The sequence below is a fragment of the Lissotriton vulgaris genome, chromosome 8, assembly GCF_964263255.1.
Source record: "Lissotriton vulgaris chromosome 8, aLisVul1.2, whole genome shotgun sequence".
NCBI lineage: Eukaryota > Metazoa > Chordata > Amphibia > Caudata > Salamandridae > Lissotriton > Lissotriton vulgaris.
Genome location: NC_141696.1, coordinates 1407401414 through 1407427908, shown reverse-complemented (window position 1 = coordinate 1407427908; position 26495 = coordinate 1407401414). Strand labels below are relative to the sequence as shown.

At 50.6% G+C, this 26495-nt stretch overlaps 1 protein-coding gene across 1 annotated transcript in view; it reads left to right on the top strand.

Moving 5' to 3' along the window:
• The window catches only part of PSMG1 (proteasome assembly chaperone 1), a 101713-nt gene that overhangs the window by 15878 nt on the left and 59340 nt on the right, over positions 1–26495 (top strand). The window contains exon 2 of the mRNA XM_086935422.1: positions 18501–18610. Within this exon, the coding sequence (XP_086791548.1) occupies positions 18501–18610 (110 nt within the window). The remainder of the gene's footprint in view (positions 1–18500; positions 18611–26495) is intronic.

Sequence of the window (26495 nt, the reverse complement as noted above, 5' to 3'; positions counted from 1 at the left end):
CCCAAACATTAGGATGAGCAGTATGCAGAGTGAGCTTTTCGGGAGTTTGTCTGCTTCAGCTGGGTATCCGTGACTGCGAGTTTCCCGCGGCCTCAGGGGGAGTTCATCGACATGGCCGCGGGCAGTGCCTGAGAAGGTGAGGAGGTGACCAGCGCTTTCCCGAATGACGGCAGGGACTGCTGTGCAACCTAATGCCGGGAGCAATTAATTAAACATCGGCCTGACCCTTTTTTTTGAACTGCGAAGTCCTCAAAATTGCTTGCCAGAGACTACTAGAAATTCAAAGAAGGACAATTTTAGAGGCATTAGTGGCTTCAAAGGGGAATATAAATAGGAGAATAAATCAAGGAATAAGTAGACACTGGGAGTCCCTTTTATGAAAGAAAAGGTGAAAGAAAAAGGTGAAAGAAAAGGTGAGGAGGATTTGGGAGGAAACCTCTGGACCAAGTGCAAATTCAGTATATGTGCTGCCAAAGCGAGGGAAAGCAACGGCGGTGAGAGGGGGCGAGAGTTGCTGTGGTGCAGCGCTGGCTCAGTGAATCACGGAGTACTGTGAGAAAGCGAGCCGTTTTCCAAATCGGAGCCGCGAACCTGTTTCCCTGCTGAGGAGCCGAGGAGTCCAAACCGGCTGTTAGCAATGCAGCGCTAATATTGGAAGCCATAAAAGAAAGAAAGAGTTGTTTTGGGACATTTAAATTAAAAGGAAAAAAGCTAATTATTCCGCAATCGTTTTGAATTGGATTTTGCCCAGGTGAAGAGACGTCTGGGGACACCGGAAAAAAGCGGAGTGGACTCGAGTGGTGCAATATCGGTGCCGGAGGTGCTAGGAGCTAACGTGGCTCTCTGTGGATTGCAACAGAAGACCAAAAGAGGTAACGGGGGGACATAGAAGCGGACACTCACCGGTTGGAGTGGGGGAAGACTACAGCTCCCAGACTCCTTTGCGGACACGCCCACTTCTGGGAATCATCGCGCACGGAGGCGCATAAAGGCGAGCAGCTTCCTCTGCGTTGCGGACGCGCGCGGACGTCGCCGGGCTAAGCGTTAAGAGGCCCGAGGAGGACGGGACGGGGCTACCCCCCTTGGCTCTCGTTAAGAGGAGGTAAAGATAGACATTTGCTCCCTTTTGGTATTCCGATTACTGACTTTGCCTCTCTCCCAGGACATTTCCCCTCCCGATGCGTATGACTTGTCTACAACTATTCTGTCACACCCAAACTACACTATGACTCGTAAGGGGGATAATATAAGCAGTACAACATTGTCCATCTCTAGAAAAGTCGATAAAGGCGCATCTCCCCAGCCCACACAAACAGTAGACACAGAGCACGCTCTTGCGTGGTTAGATGACCTGAACACCCTATGTAAAACTAAACATACCTTAGTGGAATCATCGCCTCCCGCCGAAAGCTCCTGTGTATTACCTGATACTGTTAGCCACCTGCAATCCCTCCCATCATCCAAAAAAGTCAATATTGAAAACACCCAAAGGACTGCATTCCCCCTGTTCTCATCTGCTAAAAGGAAATGTAGTGGGGTTAATCACACTGGGAATCAATCAAAACTCCAAAAACTGTGTACAAGCCCCACAGTTCCAGTCAATAATTCTTCCACGACTCCTAAGGTTGTCGAGAAATTAGTCGCTCTAGCATCCCCCTTACAGCTGGATCTATTATCCCTTATTGAACAACTGGTCAGCTCTATTATATCCCCATTAATAGAAAAAATAAACACACTAGGGGACAGGCTGACTGGTATGGAGGAAACCATCAAGTCGCACTTGCTAGCCAATAACTGCTTTACAACACCTAATTGCTCCAACCTACCTTCTACTCCCAAAGACCCCAAGCCAATTATGCAAGATAAAAGGGCTCCAACCCAATCAACAGTCCCTAACGCACCAGCCCCAATAGCCCGTAAAACCTCTTTTAAACCCGTTTTGCCGCAGCATACTTCTTCTAGAGCACAGTATAACAAAGCTATCCCTATCCAACTTCCACCGGAGGCAGTTCTTTTTGTATGTGTCCTCGCGGGAGTACCATCACTTACACCTGGGAAAACCGAGAGACAACATGACCTGTTAAACAAAGTCAAATTCTGGCTGGCAAAAAATAGACCCCTGCCACCTAACCTCGAGGCTACAATACTGAGTGTCAGAAGGGTGGGCTGGCTGGGCTCCCTCCCAAAAGATATTGATGGTGACCTAGTACTCGTTAGATTTAGGCAGAGACACATTGTCCCATACCTGCGTACCAGTGCACCCCAAGTGGGAACCGGCCCAATTTCTGTCTGGGACTTGCATGATTGTTATCCTAGAATGCCGTGTAACCCCACACCTAGCCTAAAAGTAGGCTGTAACATGTTAATGGGCAGAGGACTCCACGTACCGAGTGGCCGTAGCTTTCCCACCTATACCAGACAGGAATCATTGTTTTATAGTCCTAAGTATTGGCATCCCTATTAATTACAGTTTGATTTAAGGTTAACCTGTGAAAAGCTCGTTACAATTAATATATTTCCCCCACAGGTCGGGCAAAAGTCTTTTTAACGGGGGGCGTGGCCGAGACAGCGATGTGAGCAGACGTGTCTCGAGCGAGCTCCGTCGCCCCGCTGCTCTATTAAGCCAGTTTCAGCGTAGTTTTCGGGGGGCATCCGCTCCTGGTGACCCCCTGTGCACCGCCGACCCTGCTGGTGTCCCTTTCTGGTGGCGAGCTGCGGCTGCGAGAACACACGCGGTCACTGCACTGAGCTCCGGGGCCCCTGTGATCGGCCGCTGGCCGCCATCTTGCAGCGGGGCCTGCTGCCGAGCCGCCTGGACCGGCCCCCACGGAGAAGACCGACACTGCGGTTCGGGTGAGGCTCCGGTACACCCCTGACCCCTCCTGCAGCTCCACCTCATCAGCGGAACCTGCCCGACACCAGCGGAGACGCGCCGGAGCTGCCGAGGCCGGGCTGCCACCAGTGGGGCACACAGCAGCGGCCTGGACGCCGTGTCTACGCGAGCCCCCGGCTTGGGCGGGAACACCAGGCCCGGCCCGGAGGGGTCGCCGGAGACCCCCTGCCCACGAGCCCTGGCCACGGCTCCCTCGCCCATCGTTGGACTCATCCGGTGAGCTGCAGCGCGCCGCCCCCCCCTCCCTGCCATCTCCCAGAGGGGCCCGGCGACAGCGAGGCCCGACTGCGGACCTGCCCGCCATTTCACCCTCTTGGTGGGGGACCGGCTCAGAAGACCCCTGCCTGAGCGCTCCCTGCTGTCCTGGACACGTGGGCGGCGATCTGGAGAGAAGACCCGACGCTGCGTGTCGGTAAGATCTGCGCCTTGGTGGGCCCCAGCACTGCAGGCCTCACCCCCTGGCCGCCTCTCCGCTGCGGCCCGGCCCTGCCGAGCCTGGTGCGCTACAGACTTGACGGCCCTGCTGCGCGCCTACGGGGACCCCGGGGGTCTCCACCATCTTCTTCCCCTGCTCCTGGGCCTCTTGCAGCTGGGACGCCCCGGGGGGCCCCTCTTTGACACGGCCAGCTGGGCGCCGCGCTGGGGGTGGATCCTGACCCAGGCGGGACCGGGAGGCTGCGCCACACCACGAACCATCGGAGGCCCTCCGCCTGCAGGCCCCAAGCCCGGCCTGCCGTGGAGCACCTGCTGCCATTGCCTCCCTGACGCCTCCCCGGCCTACACGCTATCTTGCCCCCTTGGCTGCGCCGCCTGCCCCCGCTCCAGCGGCCCCTTCACATCCTGGACTACTACTGGCCTACTACTGCTTGAGTGCGTCCCGCGTTCTGTCAGCGGGCGCACCGCCATCTCCTGCCTCGTGGTCTTGAGCCCCTGACCGTGGGACCCGGGCGGCTGGATCGCAGAGGCGCCGGCGCAACCTCCCCCTGATTATCCCCCACCACCGACCAGGGGTTGTGCGCAGTGACCGACCCAGCCTCCCACTGCCCCTTGACGCCCTGAGTGGACCATGACCCGCGGCAAGGGGAACAAGCCGGACCCCCCGTCCACGACGACCAGAGGAGCATCGGTAGCTTCCATGTGGGGCAAGGCGGGCTCGCCATCATCCTCCGGGGGCCCCCCCATCATCATCGGGGGGGAAACTCCCACCGCCAGCCGACTCTCCGCCGGTGACGCAGGCCTTCATGTCCTCCTTCATGGCTGATCTAAAGACTGAGATTGGGTCCCTCAGGATGGAGGTCCATACATGCGTCAAAGAACTACGCAGGGAAGTCACCGATCTTGGCGACCGGGTCGACGGCCTGGAAAAGACGGTCGATTCCCGCACCGAGGACCTAGAGCAGATATGGCAGAGAGTGGCGACCCTTGAAGAGCAACATATCCAGCTCCAGATCAAGCAGGAAGACCTGGAAAACAGGGGACGCCGCAACAACCTCCGCATTCGGGGTGTGCCACTCGGAGAAGAGGGGACTGATACCATGGCCTACGTGGCCCTACTCCTGCAAGCGGTGTGGGGCGAGGAAGACGCCCCCCCGCCGCGCCTCGACCGCGCACACCGAGTCTTTGGAGCGGGAGGTAAAGCGGGCCTCCTGCCCGACATCGTCACCAGACTCCATTACTTCACTGAGAAGGAGGCCATTTTGAAGGCAGCTAGGGACAACCCGGACCTGCGGTATGAGGGCCACAAGATCCAGATTTTCCAGGACTTAGCCCCCACCACACTCCATAGACGGAAGGTCTTCCGCCCGGTCACAGAGAGGCTCCGGACCCTCAACATCTCATACCAGTGAGGCCATCCTTTTGCGCTCATCTTCAGGTGGGAGGGCAAGCGCAGGGCCCTCAGGTCCTATCGAGAAGCGGCACAACTGCTAGGCATGCCGGAATCCCCGGACCACAGTCCAACTCGCCCTCCCCACTCGGAGAAGGCACCTCCACGTTCAGAATGGTCCATTGTGCGCAAACGTCGACGGTCCCCTCCGGTGGACGCACTCTCTACCTCGCAGACCAAGCAGGACATCATCGCGCACATCCGCTCCCTTGAGGGCGATCGCGAGGAGCAGGCCTCCCAGCCTATCGCCTCTGGCTCTGAAGGTGGGGATCGCCCCTCGACCCCGGAAGGCCGCTGACCATTGCTATTGTGACTCAAGCTGCCCTGAACACACGCTTGCCCTCTGGGCACTTTGGTCTGTCCTCATCCACTATGGTGCCTTAACCCCACTGTTCTTGGGGGTGGGGCCCCCCCCTCTCACTAGCGGGGGTCAAAGGGAATGGACGACACCCTTTGCCTCTACCAGGCCATGTGCCACACCACTGAGCCCCAGCGCCCCATAGGCACCTGCATGGACCATGTAGGTCCCACGGCTCGACACACCCCCCGGACTACCTTGAGGCAGCGGGGTGCACGGACTCTGAGACGACTCGACTCCATTTCACCTACCCACATCTCCGCCCCCTCCCTTTGTCCTGTAGGAAGTGACATTCCTGAGTTCATCCAAACCCTCGGGTAGAGGATGTCCGGTACCTGTTTTGGTTCTGTTTCTTCTCTGCGCCTCTTCTCTTTTTTCTCTCTTTCCTCTTCCTACTTCTCTCTCACACTGCCCTCTCTTACTACTCTCTTCCCGCGCTTGCGGAGGGGTGGCATGGTGGGTCCTGCGGGGGTTGGCGCGCTGGAGGCGAGACGAGGCTGCCGCTGTCCTCTCTGCGGGGGGGTCTGCTACGCTGGGTCCTGCGCGACTTCACTCCCCCTTAGTGCTATGACAGCGAACATTCCTACACCCCTGAAGGTCCTCTCCCTCAACGTCAAAGGGCTCAACTCCCCCAACAAGCGGAAGCAAATATGGCGCTACCTCCTACACCACTCCCCTGACATTATCCTCCTCCAGGAGACACATCTTCTCAGGGGGGACATCAAACGCATGGCGCACCCTAGATACCCCACACAATACTGGGCGTCCTCTGACACCAAGACAGCGGGGTGGCAATCCTCTGCAGGGCTGGCATTAGGCGGGGATCCGTGAAACCCTTCAAGAGCGCTGACGGGCGGTTCCTCCGAGCCACGGTACAGATGGGCTGTGCGCAGTTCACTCTAGGATGTGTGTATGCGCCCAACCAGTCGCAGGACAAATACCTCCAGGCACTTCTGCCGGATCAGTTCCCATCGGGCGACACCAATGTGATCCTGGGCGGAGACTTCAATCTTGTTTGGGACCCAAAGTTAGATCGTGCGGGAGCCCCCTTTAACGGTGCAGGAGCGATGTCCTCTACCCTTAGAACGCAACTTACCGACCTGGGACTCGTGGACGTGTGGCGCTATCACAACCCGGGGGCCCGAGACTACTCCTTCTACTCACACTCCCATCAGACGTACTCCCGGATCGACTATCTCTTCACCTCCCTTGAATTGGCCCGAGACTCCTTAACTGCCGCTATATCCGACATATCCCTGTCGGACCACGCTCACGTGGAGCTCTTGCTTCAGGATCCCCTGGCCCGCGCCACTCGTGAACGCAGGTGGGTGCTCCCGCCGAGGGTCCTTCGGGACGCGGACGACGTCGCCAGCATCCGTGACGCCATAGACTCGTATTTCGCCGTTAACGACACCCCTGACCTGCCCTTCCACACGGTCTGGGATGCCTTCAAGGCCACCATTCGGGCCACATCACCTCCCTGGCGGTGGCACGGAGGAAGGAAGCGTTCAAGACGGAAACCGACCTGGCTACCAAGATCAAATTGGCGGAGGCCCGGGCCCGGGACTCCCCTTCGCGGGCGTCAAAGAGAACTCTCGCCAATCTCAGGGGGTAACTCCGCGCCCTGCGCACCAACAAGGCGGAGCACTCCATGCTAGCGCTCAAGCAGCGGTATTACGAGGGAGGGGACAAGGTTGGTCGCCTACTGGCCGGCAGGCTGCGGGCACGTGCCGCTAGGGCCCACATCGCCAATGTCAAGCGGCAGGATGGCACCAGTGTCACCTCTGAGAAGGCCAAGCAGGCTGCATTTGTCGATTACTACTCCTCTCTGTATGCCGAGGAGCCCACCTCCGCGGAGGCACGGGAGGCCGTCCTCGCGGATTTCGAGGGGTCTCCACTGTCCCCGGCGTGTGCAGCCTCGTTGGAGGGTCCCCTGCTGGAGGAGGAAATAACGGAAGCTGTCAAGGACCTCCCTGTGGGGAAAACCCCGGGGCCGGACGGCCTGCCGTTGGCCTTCTATCGCCTGTTCCTGACCCAGCTCCGCCCGCATCTGCTGCGGCTCTACGGCTCCTTCTCTGACGCCACTGGCCCGTCCCCCGATATGGGTCTGGCGGAAATTGCCCTGATCCCCAAGCCTGGGAAGGATCCCGACCTCTGTGCCTCCTATCGCCCCATCGCCCTCCTTAACACCGATCTCAAGATCTACACTAAGATCCTGGCCAAACGGCTGGACCCACACATGCCGGGATTGGTGAACCCGGACCAGGTGGGATTTATACGAGATCGCCAGGGAGCCGACAATGTTCGCAGGCTGGCGCACTTGGTGGGAAAGGTGCACCATTGGAAAATCCCGGCCTGCCTCCTCTCACTAGACGCAGAAAAGGCCTTCGACCGGGTCGACTGGACCTTCCTACGGGCGGTTCTCAAGAAACTAGGTCTTGGCCCTAACATGATCTCCAGGTGCATGGCCCCTTACCTCGGGCCACAGGCCAGAATTCGGGTCAACGGCCAACTGACCTCGCCGCTTTCGATTCACAGGGGAACACGGCAGGGATGCCCGCTCTTGCCGCTCCTGTTCGCTCTAGCGGTTGAGCCGCTGGCGGAGCTGATTAGGCGCACTCCTGACATTCATGGTATCCCCCACGGGGGACGCACCAACAAGGTAGCGCTATTCGCGGACGATCTGATTCTTACTCTTACGAATCCTCGGGTCTCCCTCCCAGCGGTGCACAAAGCCCTCTCACTGTTTGAGCAGGCGTCCGGCCTTAAAATTAACCATACCAAATCTTGGGCACTTAACCTCACCATCCCCGAAGAGGAGGTCTCCTTCCTGAAGGGGGTCACGCCCTACCGTTGGGCGGATGACCACATTAAATACCTGGGTCTGGACATCACACCCCACCTCGACTCGTGGTCCTCCAGAAACTGGGCCTCTTGCCGCAAGGAAGTCCTGGCAGACCTGCGGAAATGGAAACCCTTGATGATATCCTGGCTGGGGCGGCTCAATGCGGTCAAGATGTCGGTCCTCCCCCGCATTCTCTATGTTTTCCAGTGCCTCCCCACTCCGATCCCGATCCACTGCATTAGGAACCTCCAACGCGACCTCACGTCCTTCATATGGGGAGGTAAGCGACCCCGGTTCTCGCAGAAAGTCCTCATGGAACCGAGAGACAGGGGCGGCCTCGCCTGCCCGAATCTCCTCCACTACTATTGGGCGGCGCACCTCCGGTTCGTGATCGAATGGGGTGCACGCGAAAGCGACAAACACTGGTTCCACATGGACCGAGTGGTCACGGGACGCACCATATGGGACCTGCCTTGGTTACCGCGGGTGGCGCGTTCCAGAAGCGCATATATGGCAGTCCCCACGAGGACGGTGCTTGAGGTATGGGACCGAGTGGCAGTGTCCAAGGGTTTAACCACGTTCCCCTCTCCGCATACCCCCATTGCAGGTAACCCACACTTTCCCCCTGCTGCCCGGACCCGAGCTTTCGAGAGCTGGACACAAGGAGATTGCAGGGTTGCAGGAGATCTCTTTCTCGGTGGGTCACCTAAATCATGGCTGGACTGCAGGGAAGAATTTAGCCTCCCTTTAACCGCCAGCTTACAGTATGCGCAGCTGCGCCACTGGATCTCGGGAGACGACATGTATCAGGCTGCTTCCAGGGCGTATACTCCATTTGAGAAGTTGGCACGCTCCCTCGGGGGACTGAAACGACTCATCTCCCAAATTTACAACATCCTGCAGCACCCCTCCACTCCGCCCGCGCATCCCTACCAGAGGCAGTGGCGGACGGCGACTGGCACTGAAATCACGCCATCTCAATGGTCTAGGCTCTGGAATGACATCCCCAAAACCTACCGCAGCATCCCGCAGAGGGAAAACGCGTACAAGATGCTAACGCAATGGTACTACACCCCCCTGCGACTCAGCAAAATGTTCCCCACCTCTGTGCTGGAGGTGTGGCACTGCGACTGGTGACTTCATACACATCTGGTGGTCGTGCCCTGCCCTGGCTGTCTTTTGGAAGGAGGTCCTTAGTCACGTTAAGAAGGTGTTGGGTTTTCCCCTCCCTGAAGAGGTTTGCACACTCCTGCTGGGCATTCGACCACCCACACTTCGAGCACTCACGCGCAGCGACTGGATTCTCACCCTTCACATGTTAGGCGCTGCCAAGCAACTCATTGCTCTGTACTGGAAGCGGGCTGAGGCTCCGCCGATAGCTTCCTGGTTCGTGCGCCTCTGGCAGGTCCTGACCATGGAGCTGCTCACGGCGCGGATACAATTGAGGGGGGTACGCTTCAAGGCAGTGTGGGAACCTCTCGTGCGCCACCTGTGCTCCATCAGCTATGCCTGCCACATGCCTCCCAGGCTCCGCGCTCTGCAATTGTTCGAGGACGCCCTCATCCCTGCTGATCCAAGCAGACTAGGCTCTTAGTCGCTTCCCCCAGTGCTGGTTTGCGTTTTACATCTCTTATAGGCGACCGCAGACACACCTCCCTGGCCCCTCTCCGCCTCACCACTGCTCCTCCTCTTCCGACTTTTTCTTCTTTCCTGCTTGCCACTCTGGCTTCCGCCCCTCTTTGGGGCAGTTTGGTCCCTGTTGGGCCTTTGAAAATGTGACACCACTGCTCTCCTTCCCATACGCGCCTCCCCCGCACAACGACACATTGCCAGCATATGGCCACCTCTTGTTGTATTCTCCCCTAAGCCACGCGGCCGGCCCCCCCGGGGGTTGTAGGCAGGGCGCTGTGTTAAGGATTCCACCTCCCCTGGTTAATTACGCCTACTGACTTTTCTCTGCGCGGCCGGCCCCGATAAGGGGTTGTAGGCTTATCGCTGTGTTCACAATAAAAACAGATTTGAACAAAAGTCTTTTTAACTTCAGATACTATGTGTTACTGTATGTATGTTTTTACCTACAACCGTTTTTAACTGTACGCTTTTATGATTTTAAAACAAAATCGAAAAAAGCTATATTGACTGATTGACTGACTGAGTGGCCACCCGCCCTCATCCATAATTGTGCAACTTTCATATGTTATACTGTGCTTTTGATTTAACGCTTGTGCCCCTTTGCTCATAAAGAGTACTGGGGATTATTTTAGTAATAAACACATATATTTTTATAATATATACTTGTGTGGTGTCCTTTCATTTGATATTACAGGATTGTGATTGGTAAAACAGCTCGCTTAACACGACCTCTTGAGTTTAGCCTTTAAGGCTGCTTAGTCTATGCTACCATTAAGATAGCTTGTCTATAAGGTTGACTTACAACCAGACACCATAAGGGATTGTTTGGACTGATACAAGGTGGTTCCAGAATTGGAAACATCATATATCAGGCCAACTTCTCACATTGGTGTGCAGCGGTGCGGATTTGAGCTTGCTGTTGTTTTACCATTGCAATCTTTTTATCAAATTGAAAGATCACATCAAGTACCTTAGGTACATATAAATCAAAAGCTTAGCATATTTAAGTTCTACTGAACTTAGTAGTTGTAGATTAAAGGGATTAGCACACCCTGACTACAACTCACTAGCAAGGTACAGTAGGAAAACACTTAGTGTAGGTAAGTGCACCACTTGCACCTCACTAGCAGTCATGTCTGACACAGGAAGAGCTTCAGGCTCTGCGCCTGTGACAGTTGACCTTACCAAGGCAACTTCCAGCTATGACAAGCTTAGCCACTAAGACTTAGGTGCCTTGTGCATTGCAAGGGGGCTAAAAAGGGGTAGAAACCCCACCATTCCTTCCCTGATAGCCATCCTGGAAAAGGATGACTTAGATAAGGCGAGTGCAGCTCCCTTAGACTTAGGAGATGGAGTGAACACCCCTGAGAATGAGAACTCCAGAAGAGGAAGAGGAAGAAGAGGAGGAAGAGGGCTCAGAAGTAGATGAGCCTGATTATCAGGATCAGAGGGGTAACCAGGTTGTAGTTGCCAGGCTTAACCAGGCCAACTTAGACCTACATGGGAATGGAGAGGGCCAGCACCTCCCCAGATCCCATAACATAATTCTCCCAGGCAACAGAAGGGCGAGATCTCCATCAGGGGACTCTCACATTTCTAGTGTCTCAAGAGAATCTCAAAGGGCCCCCCCCTCCACCCCCCCAGAGGAAAGAGCATAGGGCCAGGATGAGGGCTGTCCAACTCCAAATAGAGAGGGAAGATATAACCTTGGCTCAAGATAAACTTGCTTTAGCAAGAGAACGAAAGTTGCGTGGCTTAGATGCCACTGGTGGCAGCAATATTCCTAGAGAGAAAGACAGGGGCTATGACAATAGAAACCTGACAAAAATTGTGCCCCCCTACAAGGAAGGGGACAACATCAACAAATGGATGACTGCTCTTGATAAAGCCTGCATGGTACAGCAGGTTCCTCAGGATCAGTGGGCTGCAATTTTATGGTACTCCTTTTCTGAGAAAGGGAGGGATAGGCTCCTCACAGTTAGACCTGAGGATGCCAAAAACTACTCTGTCCTGAAGAGTGCTCTTATTGAAGTGTTTGGCCTAACCACTGAGCAATACAGGTTGTTGTTCAGAGACACCCAAAAAGCACAGACTCAGGACTGGACTGATTTTGTTGATTGTGCCACTAAGGCTCTGGAGGGTTGGCTGCAGGGAAGTAAAGTCTCAGACTATACAGGATTGTACAATCTTATAATGAGAGAGCAGACCCTTAATAACTGTCAGAACCAGCTGTTGCATCAATACCTTATTGACTCTGATCTGACCTCTCCCCAAGAATTGGGAAAAAAGGCAGACAAATGGGTCAGAACAAGGATTAAGCAGAAACCTCAGAACCATGGTGGTGACCAGAAGAAAACAGACCAGAAGGGTGGGAATCAGAAAGATAAAGAAAAGGACCAGAAGTCTTCAGGCCCCCAAACTAGTAATAAGGAGGGTGGTTCCCAAAATGGTAACAAGAAAAAGAAGAATGATGGCCCAAAGAAACCTTGGTGTAATACCTGCAAATCAGTTTCACACTGGGGCAGTGAATGCACCAAGAAAAATCCAGTCCCCACCACTGCAGCTCCTAAAGCACCTGCACCCCCTAGTACAGTTAGCAGTGGTGGTACACAGCCAAAGGGTATAGTAGGGTTAACCCTGGGTACTGAGATGGACTCTGGCCTAGTCAGAGTCCCTACTCATGCAGTTCTCCTATATGATGTGGACTTATCTTTGTCCACTACTGTGAGTCCCAGTAACCTGGGCAAGTATAGGCAGACACCTTTGATAAATGAGAAACTGGCTCAGGCCTACAGGGGCACTTGTTCCAGCTTCACTATGGTGACACCTGACTTTGTGGACCCTGGTCAGATTGTACTAGGTGAAAATTACCTAGTGACCAATGCAAGCAACACCACTACCACACATAGTGTGGCTGTTGTGAACTTCTCCTGGGGAGGGGTAAATGGCCTAAAGAAAGTTGTGGTAAGTGCAGACCTCCCAGTAGACTGTCTGTTAGGCAATGATCTTGAAAGCTCAGTTTGGTCAGAAGTGGAGTACAGGACTCATACAGAAATGCTAGGGATTTCAGCTCATGTCCTTGCAGTGACAAGGTCTCAGGCTAAGAAGTGCCTTCCTGAACCAGTGGTGGATCTTGAAACATTAGACCAACCACAACCCAAGAGAAGAAGCAAGAGGGTTAAGGCTGTGCCTTCCCACTTGCCCCGGGTTGAGGATCAGACTTCACAGGAAGCTGATTCTGCAGTCCAAGAGGAGACTGTCTCAGAAGAACTTGAGCCTGACCAGGTTGAGTTTCTGGGGACAGGGGGACCCTCAAGGGCAGACCTGGGGCAGGCCCAATTAGATTGCCCTTCACTTGAACCCCTCAGACAGCAAGCTGCTGCTGAGGCTGCAGGGAATGCTCAAGGTGCCCATAAAGTATATTGGGATGGTGGACTCCTTTACTCAGAGGCTAGAGACCCCAAGCCTGGTACCACCAGGAGGTTGGTCATACCTTTGAAGTTTAGGGGCTTCCTTCTTACCTTGGCCCATGATATTCCCCTTGCAGGACACTTAGGCCGAACAAGACTTGGGATAGGCTTGTCCCTCACTTTCACTGGCCTCATATGTCAGAAAATGTCAAGGAGTTTTGTCGCTCCTGTGTCACTTGCCAAGCCAGTGGTAAGTCAGGGGGCACAACAACGGCCCCCCTGATACCACTACCTGTGGTGGGGGTACCCTTTGAAAGAGTTGGAATAGACATTGTGGGTCCCATGGATCCTCAAACAGCATCTGGGCACAGATTTATACTGGTGGTAGTAGATCATGCCACCAGGTATCCAGAGGCAATTACCCTGAGGACCACAACAGCACCTGTTGTGGCAAAGGCCCTTCTTGCAGTGTTCTCAAGAGTGGGTTTTCCAAAGGAGGTTCTTTCAGACAGAGGTACCAACTTCATGTCTGGATACTTAAAGGCAATGTGGAAGGGGTGTGGAGTTTACCACACCCTATCACCCACAGTGCAATGGGCTTGTGGAGAGATTCAACAAGACCCTCAATGGAATGATAAAAGGATTACCAGAGAAGCTTAGGCGGAAATGGGACACCCTTTTACCCTGCTTGCTCTTTGCTTACAGAGAGGTCCCACAGAAGGGGGTTGGCTACAGCCCTTTTGAACTTTTGTTTGGCCACGCTGTGAGGGGTCCACTATGTTTGGTTAAGGAAGGATGGGAGTTACCTCTCAAAAAGCCTAAGCTAGATGTTGTGGACTATGTACTTGGTCTCCGCTCCAGGATGGCTGAGTATATGGAAAGAGCATCCAAAAACCTGGAGGCCAGTCAAGAACTACAGAAAGCTTGGCATGACCAAAAGGCTGTTCTGGTGGAGTACAAACCAGGGCAGATGGTGTGGGTGTTGGAGCCAGTGGCCCCAGCAGCTCTCCAGGACAAATGGACTGGACCCTACCCAATTGTTGAAAAGAAGGGAGAAGTCACCTATGTGGTTGACTTTGGAACCCCTAGGAGCCCCCACAGGGTGCTCCATGTAAATCGTTTGAAAGCATTTGTTGACAGGGAGGACATGAGTCTCCGCATGGCCACAGATGGGGATCAGGAGGAAGAGAGTGACCCTCTCCCAGACCTGCTTTCCCAGAACCCTGATGATGGTTCAGTTGATGGAGTAGCCTTGGCAGGCAGCCTCACTGAGCAGCAACAGGTGGACTGCAGACAGGTGTTGCAGGCCCACAGACATATGTTTTCACTCACACCCAGTCAAACTAACTGGTGCACCCACGAGGTGGACACTGGTGACAGTCTGCCTGTGAAGAATAAGATCTACAGGCAACCTGACCATGTCAGGGATTGTATAAAGGCTGAGGTGCAAAAGATGTTGGAGCTTGGAGTGATTGAGCCATCAGAGAGCCCATGGGCTAGCCCATTGGTCCTTGTACCAAAACCTCATACCAAAGATGGAAAGAGAGAAATGAGGTTTTGTGTGGACTACAGAGGTCTCAATGCTGTCACTAGGACAGATGCACATCCCATTCCAAGAGCAGATGAGCTCATTTATAAATTGGCTTCTGCCAAGTTTCTGAGCACATTTGATTTGACAGCTGGCTACTGGCAGATCAGACTAGCTGAAGAGTCAAAAGCCAAGACAGCATTCTCTACCCCTAGTGGACATTATCAGTTTGTGGTAATGCCCTTTGGTTTGAAGAATGCACCTGCCACCTTCCAAAGGTTAGTGAATCAAGTCCTTACTGGGTTGGATGACTTTTGTGCAGCATATCTAGATGATATTGCTGTCTTTAGCTCCACCTGGGAGGATCACCTGATCCACCTGAAGAAGGTTCTGGAGGCCCTGCAAAAGGCAGGCCTGACTATCAAGGCTACCAAGTGCCAGATAGGGCAGATCAAGGTTGTGTACCTGGGCCCCCTAGTAGGTGGGGGTCAGGTTCAACCATTGGAGAGCAAGATCCATACCATACAGGACTGGGCTCCTCCAACTACCCAGACACAAATCAGAGCCTTCTTGGGCCTGACTGGGTATTACAGAAAATGTGTAAAGAACTATGGGTCCATTGTGACACCATTGAATGACTTGACATCCAAGAGGATGCCCAAAAAGGTTCAGTGGACAGTTAGCTGTCAAAAGGCATTTGATGACCTGAAGAAGGCCATGTGCTCTGCACCTATCCTGAAGAGTCCGGACTACTCCAAACAGTTCATTGTACAGACAGATGCTTCTGAGTTGGGGGTGGGAGCTGTGCTTTCACAACTGAATACAGATGGTCAAGACCAGCCCATTGCTTTTATTAGCAGAAGGCTGACCCCCAGGGAGAAACGTTGGTCAGCTATTGAGAGGGAGGCCTTTGCTGTGGTTTGGGCCCTGAAGAAGTTGAGGCCATACTTGTTTGGAACTCACTTCAAAATTCAGACAGACCATAAGCCCCTCTTGTGGCTAAATCAGATGAAGGGTGAAAATCCCAAACTGCTCAGGTGGTCCATTTCCCTACAGCGGATGGACTTTACAGTGGAGCACCGCCCAGGGACTGACCATGGTAATGCAGATGGTCTCTCCAGGTACTTCCACTTAGAACATGACGACTTATCTGGTCAAGGTTAAGTTTAATGTCCCTGCGTTTTGGGGGGGGGGGGTTGTGTAGGAGATATGGGTCTGCTATCACCCCAATTTTTGCTTTTTGCTTCACTGGTTTTCGACTTACTGAGGCTGTGGGCCTGCTAATCAGACCCCCAGCCTGCTGTTCTCTCTCTAAATTCACAGACATGTACTATAGGTACATAACCCAATTGGAAATGGACTCCTTGTCAGCCCCTGTACCATGCACTATAGGTGCTCAGGGCATAGGTGCCACCAAGGCCTACCAGGGGCTGAAGCATAGCTTTTGCCACCCCTGGCTGGTTCTTAAATTGATACAACTGGCTGATCACTCAGCTGGGGCAAGTGGGTGTAATCACCCCTTGCTTAGATATAGTATACCTATATCTAAACCTATATCTGGACACATATAAACCTGTGAGCCACTCCTATGGAAGGCCTTATCAATCCTGGAGGCAGAGTGCGTGGTTTAATGTGAGATGGAGCTCTGGCATGAGCTGAGCCTGTCTGCAGCTATCGGGAACAACTCCCTAAGCTGTTCCGGGATAATGCCATACCATATACTATTAAGTGCATTATAATCCTCGCGGTTATATAGCAACTTTGGTTTGGCTTTATCAAAACATGTGTAAGGTGCCATACGATTTGGAATACTATCCCCTCGACAGTTCTGTCGACGGGGATAGCATTCCACCCCTCTAGAGGGAGAAGACATGTTACTTTACTGAAACGCGGTTGATTTTTAAAAGAGCCTCAGATCCACAAAATGGATGCTTCTGCCACAGACACAAGTCTGACCTCCTGCTGCTGACCGAAACTCAGCAAAGGAGGCCTGGACAAAGGCTTTCCTGTCGCAGGGAGGTGTTACACCACCCCATACAGGAGATAGTGGATTGTAGCAGGGAGGTTTGAAAGAAACCAGACACTGCCTGGGGCGCACAAGGCTGCCCCTTGCATATTCCGGCCAAACCGGTTCTGGGGCACACCAGCCCCTGTCCCAGCGCGGCCTGGGACAGGGGCTGGGTAGGAGGGGACCTAGCAGGTAATCCAGCCCCCTAGATTGGTATAAGAATGGGAGCAGTGCCAACGCACTCAGATTATCCTGATGAAACATTTGAAACAAAACTCTGGACCCTTCGACATCCTACTCAACGTAGAAGACTGAAGAATCTCCCTTGTGGTCAAGGAGTGACCACCCTGTGCAAACAGGCACCATCCAGCACCTCGACGTCTGCTTTGTTGCAGTTCCCGCCGGAACTCGAGCGACAGAGATCGACGAGATCAAGCTTGCCTGCCTTCTTACAGCCCGATCCACAGTCCCTGCAGAGCTGAGACCCGTGGAGGCGACCGGAAGCGTGGGGCACGCCATCTTGAAAAGACCACGAGACGCTGATCGTGCAGCCCACGAGTGACCCTCAAAGCTGTACACCGGGGTTTGAGAAGCCCCAACCCTGAGCCACTTGTGCACCGAAGCTCACCCCTCCACACTCAACGAGTGCTGCGTGGGGCCCTTCTGCTTTCTTTGGCTCGACGCGTTGGCCCGGTCACTTGCCAGCTGGCTTGTGGCCCCTGTGCCGGCGTAAACCTTAAACGGACTTGTGATTCTGGTTGCTCCAGACTTGCACCAGCTCCTCTGAAAAGGAGCACCCGCTCTGACCCTCCTGGTCCGAGTGAGAAGCAATCTTCCAGTCCTGCATGGATTGCTCTTGCCAAGTGTTGTTTGCTCCGATCTTGAAGCCGACAGCGCCGACGGCGAGAGCCTGCGTGGGACAGCTCGTGACCCGCTCCTGGACGTCGCAGATGCCCCAGAGCCCACGTGGCCGCGGAGAGAAGCTCCTTGACAACCACCTGATTGCGCCCGACATTGCCTGGTTCCGTCCTGGTTCCACTCTGGTCACTGCTGAGTGACCCAGACTCTGTCCCCTCTGCTTTCAGGTACTTTTCTACTCTGATCCACCCTTGGATCACTCCGGACACTTCTCCTTCACATCGCCTGCAGCATCTTCAGCTTCAAGCACCAACAACCTGCGTGACGAAACCCGACGCCACTTCGACCATATGCACCCGCTTCCTGTGGGTGAGGTAACTCAGCAACGCCGGTGTTCCCACACTGGTACACACCTCTAGGGTCTGTGTCTAAAGTTTTGTCCATCTAGGTTCCGCGGAAGTATCCTTAAACTCTATTTGTGTAACTTTTACGCACCATTGACTTTGCATTGGTGCATGCGTGTGTTTTAAGCGCTGCACCCGAATCCCGCGGGCTTTTCCCGACTTCAGCATTGCTTGTCCCGACTGCTCCCAGCGATTCCCTAGGCCCTAGGCCTAACCACTGTTGGATTGGTATCTCTTATACCACTTTCTTAATATATGGTTTGAGTGGCCTCCCGCCCTCATCCATAATTGTGCAACTTTCATATGTTATACTGTGCTTTTGATTTAACGCTTGTGCCCCTTTGCTCATAAAGAGTACTGGGGAATATTTTAGAAATAAACACATATATTTTTATAATATATACTTGTGTGGTGTCCTTTCATTTGATATTACAGAATTGTGATTGGTAAAACAGCTCGCTTAACACGACCTCTTGAGTTTAACCTTTAAGGCTGCTTAGTCTATGCTACCATTAAGATAGCTTGTCTATAAGGTTGACTTACAACCAGACACCATAAGGGATTGTTTGGACTGATACAAGGTGGTTCCAGAATTGGAAACATCATATATCATGCCAACTTCTCACAGGTGCTTTCTAAGAAGTATTTTTTTTCATGTGATTTTCTTTCTCTTTGACAGGGAGGTTCATGTGTCGTGGAACTCTGAAATCAGCCCATCAACGGAAACCTCAAGCGATAAGCGCTTCCCTTGCTCAAATTTTGTGCTGGCAGTGGGACACAATGCAGCAGGTATTTACATGTTTATAGGAAGTGAAAATATAGTAAGTGCACCATGTCTGCACGTCGTCCATAGTATTTATGCTGAGTTGTACGAGAAGAGATGGTAATTATGCAAACTAGGGTTGTGACATACATGGAGTGCCTGAAAGAGGTATGAGGAGATATAGAGAAAACAAAGGGCCCCCTGACAGCTGTAGAGAATAGGTGGAGAGAGTCTACATCATAACTATGGTCTGTGTATGCTCGAAAGGGCTAGTTGAGGTTGCATGTGTGAAGTGGAGCGACATGGTAGTGTAAACAAAGTGATGAAAATGAACTACAAGAAAAGTAAGTTTGAGTGTGTGAGTAATGGGCAGACATGGTACGCATAGTGGTCTTTTTAAAATTTTTTTTTTTTTTTTACCTCTGATGAATGTCTTCGTATGTGCCGCGTACTAGAAACCTGGCTCCTTGGCTTCTTTTTCCAGTTAGAACTGATTCAGCACATGGTGTCTCTACTTTTTGTTTCCTGTTTATGGACATCCAGATCCTGGATTCTTCCTTTGCTTTTCACAGTTACTACATTATGATTTTTTTCCCGATTACACCTGTGCATGCAAAACGAGACAAGTCCTCTAAAACGTCTTTGTCTGAGGCAAATGTATATCACAGGTGAGTGCAACTCGAACGTGTGTTAAACTCTCAGATTTGAGTGGCGGAAGCTGTAGGTCCACTGATATATGCATGTCCTCCAGAAACGCCACTGTAATCCACTGTGTTTGCAAAACAGTTTGTGTTGAAAGTTTAGCTTTATTTCAATTTCAAACCAGCACATCATAACTTCACAGTGAGAACATTCTTGCAATACAAATTTCACTCATTGCAAACATAGCACAGGTTCCAAGGCCAAAGCGCACTCGAAACATATATTTTGTCACGCCAAAAAAAAACAATAAGTGGAACTCCAGTGAGACTTACATCAGACATCAGAGTAAGGGACCAGGGGCCACCTTTTAAAAGAAGAGCCCTGCGCAAACAAGGAGAATGTGCTGTATTCTATTGAATGCTCTGCTTCCAGGGCAGCCGCAAAGTCGTGCTGTTCTGGGGGCAACGCATTCAAGTGAAGTACGGAGCAGCTTTGAAGCATCCTCTCCATGTTTCACTGTGCCGGCGGCAACCCTCCTGCACTTTTAAGGGGGAATAGAGATCCTCTTGGAGGTGGGTGCAGTGAGTGACTGCACCTGCCTGCAAAGGGATGTCTTGGGAGTGTCCATAGGACCCCCTATCTCCCTTCCAGAGGGTTGCCATTAGGGGGTGTACTGATAGTGTGCCTCCTGATAGCTTCTTTGCCTACAGACGTGGGGCACAGAGGCAAAGGGATTCCCTCATTTACATGGGGCCACACCCGCATGCAAATGAAGGAACGCCAGTATAGCGTCAGCGCTATCTGTATTACAGAAGAGGCTGCACAAGTTACTGCAGCCCTGTAATACAAAAGTTCCCAGGGGGCACCTAGAGCAGGTGCTAACACCCGTTGCGGCCCCGGGGCACTTCCGTAATACGCACCAAGATTTTAATGGGCTGTTGCTTCTTGTTCCTAATAGCTTGCAAGTCAGTCTGTCCTTTAGGCTGCTCACCTCATCAGGTAGGTGCCTATGTAATCCATCACAGTCACTGGCTCCATTATGCAATCTGGCTTCATACCTGAGCCTGTTCCAAGCCTCCACCTTTACTATTTTTTCTTTTCTTAAAACAGACTTTTATTGATTTTCAGCAAACATACAGTCAATTCTTCGGGCCTTGAAATGATCCACAGAGGTAATCAGCATGCAGTACAATAGATACAATAACGAACCGACTGTGAAGTCGTCGCCATCCCCCTACAAGGAGCCCATAACAGAGCACAGTCCAAAGCTTGTCGCTGGTCGCTAAGATAGTCAGGAAGATAAACAAAACTCCTGCACCACCCACCAAACCCGCCATTTCGCAGCGCGCAGTCTTTAGAGGATCACTCCTGCACCACCCACCAAACCCTCCACTTCGCAGGGTGCAGTCTTTAGAGGATCAGGGACACGGGGGGAAATTTTCCTACTGTGGTCGCAGGGATTCCAAGACGCACTGTACTGCCGCAGGCGGGATGGGTCGCTCAAGAGGCCCGTGCCCCGTCGCTCTCGTCAAGTGAGTCCTCGTCTTCTACAGCCGGGTGCTTGACCAACTTTAGGAGTGCTACCCATGCGGTGGCCATTGCCAGTGATTTCTCACTCCCATTACGCTGTGCCATACATAACCTATAGTTCCCTTCGCTTTCCGCCCACTTCTCCAGCTCCCTATTCCAGCGTGCTAGACTGGGCCCCTGCCTCGCCTTCCAGTGGGAAGTAATTTCTTGCTTAGCCAGGACCAACCCGAAATCAATGAACTTGCTGGTGACCTTCGTCCTCCACCTTTACGATGCTGCAGTTTTCCTAAGGCGCTTCTCCCATAGAGTTCCTACATCACTCCGGTTTCCGAATGTGCTTAGTGGTGCCAAACAATGGTCTCTATGCTTGTAAATAACTCCTACTTGACCCGTAGTGTATTCTTGCTCCTTTTAGTGGGTGCCCAGTAGGTCTTCCATCAATCAGTCTATTCAGTCCTGTACACAACCTCATACTTGCTACGATTTTTTGACTAGAAAGAGGTTGAATGTTTCATGTTTCTTTTTTCTTTTCTTTTTTTCCTTTTTTTAACCTCTTTCATGTGTTGGACGGCCCCCGATTGTCTGACATCACTGTGGGCATGTGCAGAGGACGGACTGGGGCTGTCCGAACCGCGTACGCTTGGAATTCCTCAGCACCGCGGGTGAATTCCGGCCACAGCGAAGCGGTTAAACATTTTTTATTTGTCAACATGAGGGCAACAAACTCAGCACATATTTACATGGAAACCAACCCCCCCTTAAAAAAAAACATAATGCAAGTGTTGAAGACAGGATGACATCGATCATTAAATAGCGAGGAATTGCCAAAGCATAATGATTAACAGAATCATACCCAGTTACAATCACATAGACCTGTTTCTAAAATAAAAGCCCCCATATTGCATTTAATTTTATCATAGAGCGAGTACCCCTTGTTCTTGCCAGCGCATGTTCCATTTCATACGTTTCCCTAACCAACATCCACCAATCATTTATAGAGTGAGGTTTTGGAGCAATCCGTGCCCGGGCAATTACCAGCCTAGCGGGTAGTATTGAGGATAGACGAGTAAGTCTATAATTTATATTATCAAAACCAATCATAATTTCCATAACTGAAACAGGTGAATCAATCCCCAATCTCTGTGAGAATACTTGACCCACCTGCTGCCAGAATAGCTTCAGTGCCGGGCATGTTGCGAACATGTGCGTTAAACTAGCCACATACAGGTCGCATCTAGCACATTTCGCCCGAGCACTGACCGAATTGGGCGAGGCTCATTTAGCTATCCTTTCTGGAGTGTAATACAGCTTGCATATAGTTCGAAATTGCTGTGGCCGCAGATTAATAGAATGAACGGAGTCATCGATGATACTTAGTGCTTGTTCTATGGCAAGTGATGTAACCCCTATCCCCAGAGTCTTACTCCAACGTTCCGCCAGTCTCACAATCACTTTGTCTGTAATTATTGAGGCCGTTATACATATGGCTTATCAGAGATTGTGTCTTCTCCTTAGGCAAACACTCCCAAATCTCAGAATTAGCCGTTTTTGTCAGAGTTAAAGGTCTTGGATATTAATCGCTAATTTGGAGATATTTGAAAAACATATGATCAGGTAGCTTAACCTGCATCTGCAAGTTCTTAAAGGATGCAAGACCATTACAATCAAAAAGATCCCCAAGACAAATAATCCCATAACTAGCCCAGCGTTTGCTTGCAACATCTTGGAGCAACTCTGGGAATAGCGGATTGCCCCATAGGGGAAGTTTCACATGATAAAGTGATATATTACATCTAGAAGCGATAGCACGCCATATATGTTTACTATCTCGTATGGTCTTAAATTTGACTGTTTTAAAATAATTTGGGTCATTAATTCTAAACCAAAACATATTACTATCCTCCCCAACATGAATTGATGAAAAAAAATCGTATGTGTAAGATTTAAGTAACTACAAAACCGACCGTCAAAGGCAGACCAAAAATACGTTTTAGAATCAGGAAAATCAAACCCTCCCTGCTTTTATGGAAGCTTTAACAGATCTATTGCTCTCCGACCTATTCTATAACCCCAAATGAAGCTGCTTAGAACGCCCTCTAATCTCTTAAAAATAGAGTTGGGAACCCGCAAAGGAATGGATCGGAATAGATACAAACATTTTGGTAATATCTTCGTTAGAATGTCCAATAATACCTTCAGGCAATTTATGCCAATTCTTTAAAGATATAGCTGTATCTTTCAGTAAAGATTCATAATTCAAAGAGAATACCCTATCTATCTGCGCAGAGTGTTACCCCTAGATAGGTAGCTACAGAACAAACACCATAGATTTATTCTCCTGGCTTAAAATTTAGAAGAATTTGTGGTTTCTTTAATGTTTAGGTTATACCCCGAAATAGAGCCAAACTTGATTGCTTCAACCTCAATTACCTTTATCACTCTAGCTGGTTCCGTTGTGAAAACCGTGATATTGTCTGCATAGGGGATAACTTTAAGCGGAGTGACGCCTGCCACTAATGACGTGATTTGATAATTCGACTGCAAAGCATAGATAAATGGTTCAATGTATGAAGCAAATAACAAAGGTGAAAGGGGGGCAGCCCTGCCTTGTACCACAGAGGATCAGAAAACTTGATGACTGTAAGCCTGAGTATACTAGTTTAGCTGGGGTTTATTATATAAAGCTTGGATCCACTGTTTATATTGTCCCTTAACACCAAACTTTGTGAGTGTGGTCCACAGAAAATCCCAGCCTGCCCTATCAAAAACCTTTTCAGTGTCTAAAAGTACCTTACCAAGGGGGGTTAACATCTTCCCTGCTATATTGAAAGCACTGACCGCCATATTAACGTGTGCTGTAGTATCCCTACCCTGGATGAAACTGTGTTGATGAGGAGATACTAGCCCCGGTATAGCAGGGGGAAGGCGATTCACGAGTATTTTTGCAAAAATATAAATATAAATAAATATAATATAAATGTCCGCATTGATAAGTGATATTGGCCGGTACGAGCCGCAATCATCAGGGGATTTTTAAAAAAACCAAACAATCTAGGTCATTTTCCATGATGCTGGTATCTTACTACTTGTGCCAATACTCTCTGTATGACCAATCTAAATGGCAGAGTCAGAAGATGGTTCAGGTTTCAACCGTGGTAGTTTGCTAAACAATGATGTAACCGGAAATGGCATGAGATGATATTCGACCTGACAAAAACAACACAGAAAAGAACATCAATACCTTCTTTCAGACTGCAGGGAAATAGCCAGAGAAAATAGCAATAGGAATACTTCGGGTAATAAACTAAGACAGCTCATTTGATTTGAATTCACCAAAGCCTACAACTTCCGGAATGCAGTGCCTCGTGTCTTTCTTTCTCTCTTTCAAAACTTTTATTCGGTTATCACATAGCAGAACCATAAAAAGTACAGAAAAATATTACAATACCTATTAAAGTCATGATATTTTGATACAATTAAAAGCTGTTAAACATTTAAAAACCTTTACTAAAAATAAATCATTAAAATACTGTACAAGAGAACATGAAAACAAGTATACAGAAGCTCAAACTATACAGCGAATTTTTAAACATGATTTTAAAAAGCATGCTACACACTTAGCAGCGTGTTGGGAATCTAAAGACTGCAAGGCCAGATAAGCGGGCTGACACGTTCTCAGGCCCATTTTACGAAGAAGGGGAATGATCCAACGCTTTCGGGGGCGCTCGTAATATCTGCAGAACAAAGTTACATGCATTGTAGACTGGGATGATATTCCGTCACATGGGCATTTCGTTAAATCATGCGACCAGTCATGTTCGTTGGGAAAAGTAACAAGGCGAAAAAAAGAATTAAATCGAAACCTAGTCAAAACATATTTTTCATGATTAGTTAAGAAAAATGTTAGGTATGGTTCAATACCAGGAGCTGACTGGACCGATAGGATCTGTACATTAGATGGTTTGATTACTTCTTGGGAAAGACGCAAATCTTTGAGATGGATTAGACAAAGATTTTTCAGGTCTTCCTGGAGATATCTGACATTGTCATGGGCTCAGAGAAGTAAAATGTACAGTTCAAGTCCTTGAGGAAATTGGGGACGTTTAGAAGCCAAGGGATTTTGCTCCAATTTGCCAGAGCTAAGCAGTCGGTTATCAAGGAACGGGTTAAATGACATTGCGTTTTAGTCCAAATACGGTGCCACAACAAGATCGGCTGACATCTGATGTTATCTGTTAGGTAATCGATACCCAGCTCGATGTGGCAGCCGTATTTTGGGGCACTTTGGGGAAGTGCCAATATGTATTTTAAAAACCCGTTTTGAACCTTTTGTAGGTTATCTACAGGAGCATAACCCCAAACCCCTGCGCCGTAAGTTGCTACGCTAAGGCATTTAGCGTGGTAGATTTTAAGCAACCCAGCTTTGGCAGGTTTACCCAGTTTCCTCGAAAAGGAAACAAGAGCTGATGTTGTCTAAAAGGCCAGTACTAGTACATTGTCTCTGTGATGTCCTAATAACCCTGCCCCATGCCCCCATTCTGCTCAGGCAGTTACTATATTTATTTTGCATCTAGTTTGCAACCAGTAAGTATTTAAAATGCACGGTCTTCATTTTACAAGAAGGACCAAGCTACTGCCCCAAATTGATGTAAAATGCAGCTTTTCCCACTGACGTTCTGAAAACAAACTGTGAAAGACTCTCAACGTCCATTGGAATTGGTATAAAGAACTCTCCAATGCAAGTGGCCTGAAGTGTTTCCTTTTCCTGTTCTCTTGTTTTCACATTTATCTGTAAAACAGAAGATGCTAGGCCTGGGATGCTAATACAGGACACATGCATTTGTTTGTTCCCAGCCTATTTGTCGGGACCAGTCACCATTTCAAATTAAGCAAGTACAGCGCAAGTGCCATAAAATACAGCACAGTAATAGACACCGCTGCTTCAGTGTAAAACTCACTTTTGGAACATTCTCCATGCAGTCGTAAGTGAATGACTTTTCTTTGCCTTTCAGTCTGGTTGGTAGTGCCCTACTTTCTCTGAGAGGCCTCTTCTGCTCATTGGAAGAATGGAAAAGGAAAGGCACATGGCTCCCGGAAACTTCTTTCTTTACATATCACCTGGGAAGGCATTCATCGCGCAGTGCATAGCAGCTGCATAAGAGCAGGCTAAGTCAATCTGCCCACGACCAGTATTAGGGCTCATATCTCTGATGTGAGCTCGAAAGTAATCCCAACCCCACCCTTGCGGTTTTTCTATTGGATGGGAAGCCGGATAGCACGGGCTAATTGGCTATTAGGGCTACCTGTCTAGTCCGCCACCATAAGGCTGCCCTGGGGCTTATTTTGTTATTTTATTTTGTATCTAGGCACTCCTCATAAAGCTGCAGGATGTCTAGTTTAAAGGCCATAGGGCTTCTGCAAAAGTGGTAGCTTGCTGCCCAAATTAGTCATGTTGGCAAGCATGCAACTTTCTCTCTCAATGCTCATTATTAGGCCCCTGGATCACTTGGACCTCTACACCTGCTTGCTGGGGATCTCTCCCCGCTTGGACGTGCTATCCTTCTAGCTACCCCTCACTATTATCCTGTTTTTCTAACCATCAGTGGCCCCTTTATGCTCCTTTCTTATTTGTTCTGTCCATGTTTTATTTTCCGTTCCTTTGAACTCAATCCTTCTGTACACAAACCAAAACCCACCTCACAAGAGGAACTACCCTTCTCTTCTTGGATATGAATTCCA